At 50.5% G+C, this 12,650-nt stretch overlaps 1 protein-coding gene across 2 annotated transcripts; it reads left to right on the plus strand.

Moving 5' to 3' along the window:
• Window positions 1-1,148: 1,148 nt before the first annotated feature.
• GLUL (glutamate-ammonia ligase) lies at window positions 1,149-10,478 on the plus strand. Of its 2 annotated transcripts, XM_044387862.2 has the most exons (8): window positions 1,149-1,254; window positions 2,309-2,431; window positions 3,899-4,077; window positions 5,434-5,595; window positions 6,945-7,091; window positions 7,482-7,609; window positions 7,790-7,989; window positions 8,542-10,478. In XM_044387862.2, the coding sequence occupies exons 2-8, from the start codon at window positions 2,322-2,324 to the stop codon at window positions 8,858-8,860; spliced, it is 1,245 nt and encodes a 414-aa protein (XP_044243797.1). In that variant the 5' UTR covers window positions 1,149-1,254; window positions 2,309-2,321; the 3' UTR covers window positions 8,861-10,478. The 2 variants fall into 2 exon arrangements, with proteins under 2 accessions (XP_044243797.1, XP_026364960.1); XM_026509175.3 differs by lacking the exon at window positions 2,309-2,431 and having other exon boundaries at window positions 1,151-1,254.
• The last annotated feature ends 2,172 nt before the right edge of the window (window positions 10,479-12,650 follow it).

Genomic DNA, 12,650 nt, shown 5'->3' on the forward strand with positions numbered 1-12,650 from the left:
TTTCAAGATTGTGTTCACATACGCATATTCTCAACCGTCATAGCAAGGCCGAGAGGAGGAAGGGGTACCGATTCTAATTTTCCAGATTAAAAAGAAGACACAATAAGTTACTTGAAAAGCAAAACAAAGCATTATTTTCAAAAAATTCTAAAAGTTTGACGTACCCTGGGCTTCAAAGGGGGGTATGCGAAGACCTCACTTTTCTTTCAGCTGCCCTTGGGGCACAGTGCTGCACACAGAATTTCAGATCTGGTGGGCGGCTCTAAAGGTCCTCTCTCGAACGGCTTTATTTGCAGATGAGGAAGCCTGGGCCCGGAGAGTCGCTGACAGACTTGTCTGGGGGGGACGGAGGCGGAATCTGACAGGTCTCCTGACCGTTCCTAAGCCTGCCAGCATCCCCTCCACGGCATGACCTAAGCACAGCGTGCTGGTAACTGATGTGAGAACGCAGACTGCCGTTCCCCGGTCCCCAGGCCCACGGCGAGGGCGGGCGGGCGCGCCCCAGGACCACCTCGGCAGCCCCCTCGGCGCCCGGCCACCGCCCCCGCCGCGGCCGCCGCCCCCGCTGCCCGCACCGCGCCTCAAACTAGACGCGAGCGCCGAGGAGGGCAGGAGGGTCTTTCACAACAAAAGGCAAAATTACGTTGCCGGGGGTCAGAACGTCCTTAGGGAGCCTGGGGGTCTGCAGTACGACCCCGGAAAAGAGAGGCCTCGCCTGCAAAGCTATCCAACCTGAGGGCGGCGGGGGCGGCGGCCAGGCGGTCGGCCGGACGCCCCGCTCGGGCCCGGGAGTGGGGGCTGAGGGGACGGCCCCAGGCCCGTGGTCGGCCCGCGGAGGCGAGCGGCAGCCCGGGCAGGCGGGGTCTTTCCTGGCAGGAACTCGCCGGTCGGCGCGCCGCCGGCCAGCCCTTCCTCTGCTCCCCTCCCCCACACGCCCCCTCCCCCCAGGGCCCTTTCCCTTTCTTTCTTTCCCGGCCCTCGCGCCCCCACCCCGACGGCGCCCGCTCTGCGGCTCGCCCAATGGCGGCGGGGCCCGGGCGTGCATCAGCTGATCCGCCCCGGCTCCCGGCGGCTGGGAGCCAATCAGGGCGCCGGGGGCGGCCCGGGCCGCAGATAAAGAGTGTGCGGCCGCGAGCAGCCCCGCAGAGCCGAGAATGGGAGAAGAGTGGAGCTTCTGAGCGGCACACCGGCCTTCTCTCTTCGCCGCACCTCGCTCTCGAGGCCTGCCCGCCCTGCCGCCTGCTCGCCGTCCAGGTAAGCACGCCGCCGGCCCGGGGTCTCGAAGTGGTGCGCGCCGCCCCTGCAGCCCCCCGAACCCGGACTGTCGACCCCGCGGCTCGGGGCAGCCCCTTGCATTTCCCGCCCCTACGGTGCTCCTCTGCCCCGGCGCCCTCCGCGTGCTTTCGCCGCCCGCGGCTCCCGGAGGCTCTGGGCTGGCGATTGTGGGGTGCGCTGATCGCCAGGCTTGGAGGAGGGCGGGGAGTTGTTTTGATCTTTCTTTCGTTGCTCGCGGCCCTAAGCGCCGCCCCTGGAGGTCGCTCGGCGAGGCGAACGGTGGAGTCACTGCTCGGGCCCAGCGCTCCCAGCTCGGCGGTGTTGTGTGCGCTGCGGATGGAGTGGCTGGGTGGCCCTGCTGGGTGGCCCCACGGGAGCCTCGCTCTCCTGCTCCGCGGTGGCGGGCCTTGGGGGACCGTCGTGGTCTGGAGGATCTCTAGACCCCTACACTGAGGCGAGTGGCTGTGGGCGTCGGTAGTATGGGCCGCTCCTGCGCGGGTCCCGGGGGCCTTGCAGTGTGACTAAACAATGGGGAAACGGGCCCGGCTTGGCCGGCGGGCGCAGCGGGCGGAGAGGCCTGGCCCGGCAGAGGCAGCGACGGTGCGCTGCCCCAACCCCCGACACCCCTACTCCCTCCCAGCCTCGGCCCTCGGAGGGATATGGCTCCCTCGGCCAGGCCCTGAGATTCGGTCGGGGGCCCGAGGGGCGGGGCGCCGACTTCAGGGACATTTCATTGGGAAAGGGCTGCCCTCAAAGTGGATTATCCCAACTGCCCCGGGGGCGGGAAGCGGGGAACCCCCCCCAGCCGCCAATCCGCAAAGACCACCAACAACGAAGATGAAGACGACGTGGAGTCGCGGTCCTCGGAGTCCCCCTCCAACTGCTTCGGCTTCGTCGCCTACTCCACGAACTCCGGAGAGAAATCGCGAGTCAAGATTAAGACCGTGGCCCACCAGTCCTCGTATTCCTCTTCGGCCCGATGCGATCCCGAACGCTCCCTGACCCCTTCTCCGTCTCCGTCTCCCTCGCCCAGAAAGCTCCGGTGCATGGACCAGCGGGAGCCCTCGGAGAACCAGGAGAGGCGGGAGCGCAACTCCAAAAGGAGAAGGGCCAGGGAGGGCTACCCCAACGATCCGATTGATCTCCTGTGGCTGGGGTGAGTGAAGAGACAGGGAGGAAGACCCCGGAGCCGGCGACAGCTGCAGGAACAGCTAGAAAGCGCAGAATCCCATTTTTACGCCACATAAATTTGGGCACCGAGTTACCAGTCGATAACAGTAGGCTAGAACGTTGACATCTAACTCGTCTCACCGAAAAGAGCAGGAAATCTGGAACTGAGGCTTGAAGGGGGAAAGTGTCGCTGGATATTGTTGTAACAGGTTGGGGGGAAGGCCAGAGACTGGATTGTAGACTTTGTAGTGGGAGCTGAAGGGGTCCGGTGTTGTTCCTTCTGGCCTTTAAAGGCAGGCATGGGGGTGGGGAAGGTTTGAGGGGCGGTGTGTGACCCACCGAGGCCTCTGCACTCGCGGTATGCAGAGGATATGGAAAGGGACCGGTTCTCCAATGCGGTGCGGGAGACCAGACGGAGGAGGTTCTGCTCTTCCCCAAGGGAAAGGGTGAGGCTCTCCGAGGGGGAAGCAGTTCTGTTTTCAGCTGGGCAAACATGGACGGTTGCCCATAGAAACTTAGCCACTGTACTTCAGAAAGTTGCCCAAGTCGTTGGAGAACAATGTGTTCCCTTTCCAGCCACTCTGGGCCACGGAGCTGGGGGGTGGGGGTGGGGGGTACAACGTTTCCTCTTGTGTTGGGTTTCTCTTCTTTCAGACGTTTTGTGGCAGTGGCTTGCAGTTTTTAGCGTGCCTCAGCTTTTGAAAACCCAGATCTTTTTGTTACTCAAGTGGGAATTTCCTCATGCAAGTTCTCTGGTGGAATCCGAGAATGTTCTTTGCAAATGTAAATCTACCTTCCTAAGTGAGAAGCCCTTGGAAATGATGGCAGTGTGCATCTTAGAATCCACGCAGATCAGCTTTTTTGATACCTGAGGGATTTGTAATAACTGTGCTGCTCTTAGGAAGCCCACCAGCCTTTTAAATCTTCTAGCTAGCCCCTTTATTTCTTCTCCCTACTGTCTCAGTGGGTGGGGTGCCTTTGGGAGAGGTGGAAGAATCTCCAAAAAGGGTTTTTCACAGAGATGGCGGGTAGGATGCAAGGAAAAGACAGGGCTGATGCAGCAACCATAGCAGCCAAGCCTTTCTGTGGCTGGATTTTACTCATGTTGGGAGAGAGATACCTTCTGTAAACACTCTTTCTGAACTTTAGTGTATTGTTTTGGGAGCCCCCTCCCGCCCAGTGTCCCCTACCTTGGCTACACTGAGAAAATAAAGCTTAATCTTCACAGGTGTGGATTCTAGCTTGAGGAAGCCTAGAGGGAGATTTTTGTCTGAGATAAAAACTTAAATCCCTCTGAAAGCAGCACAAATAACTTTACCCTGGAGAGGGTGACTTCCAAAGGGAAGGGATGACATTCCCATTGTGACTTTTTGGTTTGATGGTCCTCACTGAGTCATTCTTGCAGAGGATCAGTTTGGAGTCTGATCATTGTTTGGTCGGTTCTTCTCTGCAGAACAACGTCCACCATGGCCACCTCCGCGAGTTCCCACCTGAACAAAGGCATCAAGCAGTTGTATATGTCCCTGCCTCAGGGCGAGAAAGTGCAAGCTATGTATATTTGGATCGACGGGACTGGAGAAGGATTACGTTGCAAGACCCGGACCTTGGACAGCGAGCCCAAGTGTATAGAAGGTGAGAGACCAAGCTGAGTGGGAGCCATGTGGGAGTGGGAGCAGCCTGAAACCAAGCCGCTAGATTTGGCCGCTTTATTATTCTGTTTGTCAAGCTTTCCTAAGGCAGGGTTTCTCAGACTTCATTCAGTCGACGTTAAGCTCCTCCACTCCCTCAAAGCGTAGCAACAATGGACCCCTTTATTTCAATAGAACCTTCCATGTAAGCCAGTATATTGAAGAAGAAAGATAAAAGTCTAGTTGGGGCAGGAGAAGGGGCCGGAGACTTCGCTAACTTGGGCAACCCTACTTAGCTGGCTGTGAGGCATCTGCAAGAACCCAGTTTGAAAACTACTGCTCTAACCTGACTGCTACTATCTATTTCACAAACTCTTTGAATACTGTTTTATCAGTGAGGTTCTGGATGCAAAGCAGACTCTGTAAAGTGGTTTCTAAATAGGACAAGCCGTTTATTTGTTTCTAGTTGATTCCACTTTTGGAAATTCTTAAACCACCTGATTGCTTATCACACCAGGAGCTCTTATATAAGAGTTGTGACCTTCATTTTTCAGTCTAGAGCAAGCCATAGCCCTCCTACTTCTGGAAGGGGACCAGAGGAAAAAATATCACCTCTTGCCTACTTTAAGGATGACTTACTCTTCTGATAATATTCACATTGGAGTGAATGCGTGACCATAAATACTAAATACTAAAATAAAGTATATAGTGTGTATCTGCTTTGTGGTAGGTATTAGGCACTGGGTGGGGGGCTACAAGATAAGAGTCTGGTCTCTTTGCCTTCAGAGAACTCATAGTCAACTTGGGAGATGAAGAAACCAGCCTTTAAAACAAGTTGGGGAAAGTAGATAAGTGATAATGGGATCAGCTTTGACTAGTCGTCCATTCCCTCATCTGTGGAATAAGGACATAACTTGAGCTGGAATAGTCCCTAGATGCAGTGGGGAGATAAAGAAGCAACACAGGTGGCCTAGCAGGGGAATCAGAATCTGTTTCTTCTGTTCCATTTTTTTTAAGTGATGACTGACTTCCTGGTTGAGTCAGAATATTTCAGTTTGTCTCCTTGGTGTCCAGTAGACGGACTTAGGGAAGATACATCAATCATTCTCAGGTTGTTTTTGTGACTGTTACTTTTCTTAAGGAATTGTTGCAGTGGTCTTACTTGCAGCTCGCATAGGAAGGACGGTAAAGCTATGTGCAGTTGCCCGAGTTTGCATATTCATAGCAGGAGTCCTGTATGTGTGACTTTTTGGAAAGAAAGTGTAGATCTTTAGACGTAGAAAGGTTAAGGAAGGGGCTGTACTCTTGCCTGAAAAGCTCTGCATTTTTAGCCTAATTTTCCCTTCTCTTTTTACCCCAGAGTTGCCTGAGTGGAATTTTGATGGCTCTAGTACCTTTCAGTCTGAAGGCTCCAACAGTGACATGTATCTTGTCCCTGCTGCCATGTTTCGGGACCCTTTCCGCAAGGACCCCAACAAGCTGGTGTTCTGTGAAGTCTTCAAGTACAACCGAAAGCCTGCAGGTGTGTATAGGATAGGTATGGGTGCCCCCTCCTCAATCTATGAATGTTGTAAAAAGGGGAAGTACAGGAGATTCCAAAGTCAGTACTGGGAACACTAGACTAGACTAATCTCGTGTCTCAGAACTGTTTCAGGAGACTGGGCGATTAGACATGCATTTTCAGCCTGAGCTTCCTCATTCAGAGAGGTGGTGTGATCCCGTCTACCCACAGTCTCCTATTGGTTATGTAAAACAACAGTGAATTCCTTTAAATCTATCAGCAGAGTTCCCTCATGACATAGCCCTCCCACCTTGCCCCTAGATTGGAAAAACATGGATTCTGAAGTCAGAATGATGGGTTTGAATTCTGGATCTGTCATTTAACTGGTTTTGAACCTTGGCAAATTGTTTATCCCCTGTACTTAGTTTCCCTGATTGTAAAAGGAGGGGGAAATAAACGAAGCCCCCCACCCTCCCCACTGTTTATAGTCTCTTGCTCCACTCTGCCAGTGTGACTTGCGACAAGTCATTTCGTGCCTGGACCTTAACTGCCTCTGTTTTGAGAGGCAGTACCATATTGTGGTAAAGGGCATGAGCTCTGGAGCCAAGGTAGCCGCAGCCTTACCAGTTCTGCTACTTGCCCTGTAAGCTGGGCGGGCCGCCCGGTGTCTGAGCTGAGCTGCATTTTCTCCTTTGTAAGAGGAGAGGCTTTAAAATACTTCCCTCAGGGTCACTAGAAAGACTCCGTTGTGGGTTTTCCTTCATGTAGAGGTTTTAAAGCGGTTTTTTGGAACATAGTTAAGCAGCTGATAATAAGTCTGTATTTACTTATTTTAAAGTTCTTTTCCAGCTTAGACATTGTTTCCAGTTGAGCTCATCTCATTTTAATATTTTACTTTAGTGCTAGCCGACTTAGCCCTTCATCTTCTCACCTGGAATGGGAGGCCCCCAATAGACAAGATTCTCTCAATGACAATTGTACGTTTGTCTCTAAATGCTTGAGAAACTAGGGATAAGGCTGACAACTAAAAGCAGCTGTCTTGTGCATAGAGAGTTTAAGTGCCTGCTATGTGGTACTTGGGAGGTGGCCAGCAGGCAGATAAGGTACAAAGTTGCTGTGTTCTTGGATCCACGGTCATGGGATTTCTTTGTGACCCAGGAGTCTCTATAGATGTACAATTACCGCTTCTCCCATTTTCCCTGCTGAGGCTGATGGGACACCCAACAAAGGTTTATTATTCTAGGTCAGTTCACCTTATAGTTCACACTTTAGCTCTGTGGAATCCAAAGACCTTTGTCCCAGCAGCACTGGGATTCAGTGTATTTGCCCATATGTCTCTAATGGCGCATTGACTCTTTTTCTTTCTCTAGAGACCAATTTGAGGCATACCTGTAAACGGATAATGGACATGGTGAGCAATCAGCATCCTTGGTTTGGAATGGAACAGGAATATACGCTCATGGGCACAGATGGTCACCCTTTTGGTTGGCCTTCCAATGGCTTCCCTGGGCCCCAAGGTAAGTCCCTCCGGTGAGATGTGAACTTCTTGCTCCCTAGTTGCTTAATTGCCAGGGAAAGACTCCTTCCCCAGAGATGACAGTGACTCCTTATGCATCAGAAAAGCTATGGGAATATCACTGAGGCTGGCTGAATTAATACTGTAAAGAGGCCTCCTGTTACCCAAAGCCTGATGTGGATATTTAAGACACTCACATGGGGGGAACCCCTCTGACTCCACCGAGGTTATGGCCAAGAGGAGCCCCCTGACACCGTACCCCCACCTCCCAGTGAAGGCAGGTCTAGTGATGCCAGAGAGCAAGTATTGAGAGCTTTCTGATTTCTAACTTCTGTGGAAAGGGATTTCTTGGTATCCTGTCTCTTGACTTTCCATGTTAATGCCTCTGCAGGTCCATACTACTGTGGTGTGGGAGCTGACAAAGCCTATGGCAGGGATATCGTGGAGGCTCACTACCGGGCCTGCTTGTACGCCGGCATCAAGATCGCTGGAACAAATGCTGAGGTCATGCCTGCCCAGGTAAATGACTTGTTCATCCATAGGACGTATGGGCCAGTGGGGACTCTTGCTGGCACCCCTCGTTTACCCTAAACTTAGGTGGGTTGGAATAGAGGTGAGAAAAGAGCAGGGTGTGGAGCTTGTGAAGTGGGGGTCAGAAGTTGACATTATTTTAAAGTCCAGCCATGTTGTTCTCTTTAGTGGGAATTCCAGATAGGACCCTGTGAAGGAATCGACATGGGAGATCATCTCTGGGTGGCCCGTTTCATCTTGCATCGTGTATGTGAAGACTTTGGAGTGATAGCGACCTTTGATCCTAAGCCCATTCCTGGGAACTGGAATGGTGCGGGCTGCCACACCAACTTCAGCACCAAGGCCATGCGGGAGGAGAATGGTCTGAAGTGAGTGCCTTCTCCTGATGGGGCCATCTTCCTTTCTTTGCCGGCATCCTTGCCAAGGGTTTGATGTGTTGGGGCTAATAATCCAGATTTCATTCGTACCTTAGCTTTTAGCACTTGGCTTTAAAAGTTGTCTTCTAATTCTCTTGTTTCGTTCCTATTTGAAGAGTACCAAAACATAATCTAGGAACAGAATCCAAGGATAGCGATTGGAAAGGGGGACCTAATTTAATGTGTTTGAAAATCTTCAATATGAAATAACTTAGTAACAGTAAAAGCACGTGAATGAACTTAATGCTTCTGGTGGGGCAGGGTCTTTGATTAGGGTCTTTTCGTTCAACAAATACCATCTACTGAGCGTCCAGGACCATTCTGAGGCACTGGGTGGGACACACAGGTAAGAAGGCAGAGTTGCTACCCTCACAGATTATTTGATCTGTGGGGACAATGTTTTGGTGAATTGTGAACAGTCTTTGATAGATGAGTCCCTCCGTGCCATTGAAGGACAGATTTCCTGGTGCCAGGTTGTACCCCGATCTTTTCTCTTTCCTCCAGGTACATTGAGGAGTCCATTGAGAAACTGAGCAAGCGGCACCACTACCACATTCGAGCCTACGATCCCAAGGGGGGCCTGGATAATGCCCGGCGCCTAACTGGATTCCACGAAACGTCCAACATCAACGACTTTTCTGCCGGCGTGGCCAACCGTGGTGCTAGCATCCGCATTCCCCGGACTGTCGGCCAGGAGAAGAAGGGTTACTTTGAAGACCGTCGCCCCTCTGCCAACTGTGACCCCTTTTCAGTGACAGAAGCCCTCATCCGCACGTGTCTTCTCAACGAAACTGGCGATGAACCCTTCCAGTACAAAAACTAAGCGGACTAGACTTGCAGCCATCAAACCCCTCCTAATTCTCCATCTTGCCTCCATGTTTGCCCCTCTCTTGACTGTCCTAATAGCTATAACTCAAAGGGAGGAATATCAAGGTCTTTTTTTATTCCTCATGCCCAGTTAATATCTCTTTGCTTTCTTTGGCCAGGATAGAGGGGTCAGGTTCTTAATCTTTTTATGACCCACCCTCCCCTACCTTTTTTTCCTTGTCACTGAAGCTGTCTAGTACGTTAGTGGGGAGGGGGTGGGGAGACATAACCACTGTTTTCCATTTAATCAGGTGTGTTTGTCCAATAGGCGTAGCTATCTGGACAGAGCATAGTGTTTGTGAAGGGAGGGGGAGGGCTCTTTCTTCAAGGTAGCTGAGTGTTGGGGGCGGGGGGGGGTTACTTACTCTGGGGTTAGGTTAGGATTTCCCCTCTTGGTGGGAAGTTCCACTTCATGTAAGCTTATAACCAACTCTATTAAAAATGAGACTTAGGAGATAACCAGGCAGGAAAATGCACCCCGTCCTCTGGGTACAGTGCTTCCCTTACGTGGGGCAAAATGGCCCCCCTGTGAAGACAAGCTCAGCATAAGGATGGATTGACCTACCTTAGAAGAAAAAGTTCTCATTGCTTGGTCCTCCATTTATAACACAAAGCAGAGTAGTATTTTTATATTTAAATGTAAAAACAAAAAAAATTATATATATGGGTGTGCAGATATGTGTGTTTTTTTTCCTAAAGGAGGAAGAACATTCTGGTCATTGGGAACCAAATTTGAGGTGAAAGGTCTGGTTGGAAATAAGGATCTCCTATTGAGTGGGGGTGAGGGAGGCAGTGCTTGCAAAGCTAGCTATCTGGGGCTCTTCGCTATTCCCTCGATGCCGCTGTAGGGTGGGTCCTCTATGCTCTGCCCACTTTTGGGGTGGGGGGTGTGGGGAGGAAGGGGCGGACACCGGTCGGGTAACAGGTGGAAGCACATTGTGGAAGGAGCAGTCCCCTGGGCCCTGTGGCTTTGATTTGAAAGACACACATGTCCACACAGAGGTTGAGAAATAAGAGTTGGCTGGTCAACTTGAGCATGTTACTGACAAGGGGTTATTGGGTCGATTTTTCTGGTGGGATGAGCATGTCCCTAAAGCAGGCCTTTTGATATATTAAAATTTTTAAGAAGCGAAACCAGAAGTTTAGATTTTAATCCTGTTCATAGGGTTTCTAAGTCTTTGTTTTTCCAGAATCTCTTGTTGGCTTCAACTGTCCCCTTCCCATCTCTGCTGTCTGAGGAGATGGGGGCAGCCCTGGAGTCAGAACACCTGTCGTTTTGTATCCTGGTGTCTATTCTCTGAGTGTGAGATTCTCCTTTACTTTGTTAAGATTCCTGAGGATTTACTTTTCCTTTTATAATACGAAGCAAACCCCACCTTCATCCCTACATTTCCACTGCGGTGTCTGCCTGTTTTCGTGGTGGTCATGTTGGCTGCAGCAGGCCTGCCGTGGCTTTCTCTTGCCGTGACGACTTCCAGTTGCCATGTACAGTATGTTCAGCGTTCGATAGCTCCTCGATGTAAACAGACTGTTAACTGCCCGGAGCAGCTCTTATAAATCAACATAACATCAGATCTCTTCTGACTTGATTCTTTGTGTTTCTTTTAAGTCCCTGTGTGCCTTTTTCTTTTCTTTCCTACCCAAAAAGGGGAATTTTTTTTTTTTTTTTAGAGAAAAAGCACAAGTTTACTTGTTCTGGGTACTTTTAAAAATCTATCCTGAGTCGCGTTGCCAACCAGCTTTTCCCTGTACTTCAGGTGTTTGGAATCTCAGGATGAAGGCATATCCCAGCCCTAGTTTTGTAGTAGGGTACAAACCCCAACCCTCCCCTCCCTGTGCTCCAGACCTTGGCTTTGACTTACAACACTATAACATTGTCTTAAGCACCCCTCTGGCTTCACTTAATAGCAGCCTGAGATCGTTAAAACTTCCCAGCATCCCTACTGGTCATGATTTTATCCTTACCCAACTGCCAATGGTTTTTCTAGACAGCACATACTGACCCTGTGGCTACCCTGGTCGAAGCCTTCCGAGGCTGGCTGTGCTCAGGGCCAGCTAGCCCAGATATGCCTTGGATGTGCCTTACCTGGCACTAGCCCCAATGAGCTGCCCATGATTCCCCCAAAAGCTCCACATGACACCTCTGTGCCCTTGTTCTTGGTCCCTTTACCTGAAGGTAGTTCTTACACCTTGCCTGGTTTACTCTGACCTTAGTTCGTGTCCATACCAGGCCAGGTAGGAGCTCCCTCCCCCATAGTGCTGTGCACATACTCCAGCCAAACACACTATCCATCCAACACTTTAACCTAATGGGCCAGGACTGTGTGCAGTAGTAGTTACTGTCTTGAAGAGGTAATGTCCTCTTTCAGTTTGGAAGTAAGTGGGGCTTGTCACCGCAAACTTAGAGGTCACCATTTTCTTTGGGCAAGTGTATATTTTGCTCTAGTTGTAAGCAATCCTAGATATATGTGTTTTTGTTTCATTTTGTTTTTCCCTAGGAAGGTTGGCTCCTGACACTTTCAAAGTAGGATAATCTTACTGGTTTGCTGGGTATGGTCCCAGTTTGTATTGGTTGTTTCATTAGGATTGTTAGAGTGTCCTCTCTCACTAAGCATTCTGGTTTTGCTGATAAATTGTGGGGTGTTTTTTTCTGTTGAAGCTCTACTTCCCCCTTCCTAGCTGAAATTGGCTTCCCTCCACTGGAGTACCCCTTGCGGCCCTTGGGGGGGAGGGGGAGGAGGGAGGAGGGTATGTTATCTGCAGCCAAGCACTAGATCAAGGCAATGGTCTGGGCATAGTTCGCCGGCAAAGATTACACAAAAAGGAATTCTAAATTAATACAATCAGACTTAGGTGGAAACAAGTTTATTTCCTTCTCCACCCCTCACCTAGAATTAGCTTTGACCTGCCCCCGTTCGCAGTGTAATCCCCTTGTATTTCTAAGGTCTTTTTTTTTTTTTTTTAATGGCTGATGTAACAGACACTGGGTTACTTGATAAGTTATCAGTGATAGATGAAGCAGAATGGCAGCCAAGCCTCCAGGCTTAAAGAGACCGAGGCCAGTGTTCACAAAAGGAGCTCTCCATTTTCAGCATGAGTTTCCTTAATTTCATCCTGCCAGTTACTGGGTAGGAGGTAAATGACAGCACAGGCTGACAGAGGAATGTCAGGGAGCAAATGGAGGATCCCATGGCATTCCTTGTATGGTCACACTGGGGCCGTTTAACAAGCCCGGGATCACACAGAAGTATGGAAGTTCCTAAACACACCCGTGGCACCAAGACTTCAAATGTCTTACCAAAGGCTTCCCTTAGGTAAATCCAGCTACTGCTTGGCCCTTAACACCCATAAAGTCAAGTCTAGAAAGTAACTTGCTATCCTAAAGAAAGCCCACCCCTCAATAGGACAGTTTGATATAAACTTTAGGAAGGCAGGGGTCCTGGTTTTCTCTCCCAGCACTATCTCCCTGTCCTGTCATGGTGCCTGAAGGACTTGCCTAATGAATTATTTTTAAGTATCAGTTTCGTGAGTTCTAAGCCTTTTGGCTCTATTGGTGACATCAAACCCATGAAGTCTCGGTGGTCTGGCTGTGTTCTAACCCAGGTCATGGCACTGAAGTTAAGTTCTGTTTTACTGAGCTTAATGACTGCTGGCTCGCTTAATTCTGGCTGGAGTCAGGCTGCCAAGAGCCTTGTGTGGCTTCATGAGTTATAACTAATACAAAGTGGCAATTCATTATGTAATTC

The sequence above is a fragment of the Ursus arctos genome, unplaced genomic scaffold, assembly GCF_023065955.2.
Source record: "Ursus arctos isolate Adak ecotype North America unplaced genomic scaffold, UrsArc2.0 scaffold_2, whole genome shotgun sequence".
Taxonomy (NCBI): domain Eukaryota; kingdom Metazoa; phylum Chordata; class Mammalia; order Carnivora; family Ursidae; genus Ursus; species Ursus arctos.

Excerpts from the sequence above, each read along its gene's own strand:
- GLUL (XM_044387862.2), top strand. The coding sequence starts at position 2,322 with ATGGACCAGCGGGAGCCCTCGGAGAACCAGGAGAGGCGGGAGCGCAAC. Across the intron at positions 2,432-3,898 it reads ATTGATCTCCTGTGGCTGGG|AACAACGTCCACCATGGCCA; the intron begins GTGAGTGAAGAG and ends TCTTCTCTGCAG. Across the intron at positions 4,078-5,433 it reads CGAGCCCAAGTGTATAGAAG|AGTTGCCTGAGTGGAATTTT; the intron begins GTGAGAGACCAA and ends TTTTTACCCCAG.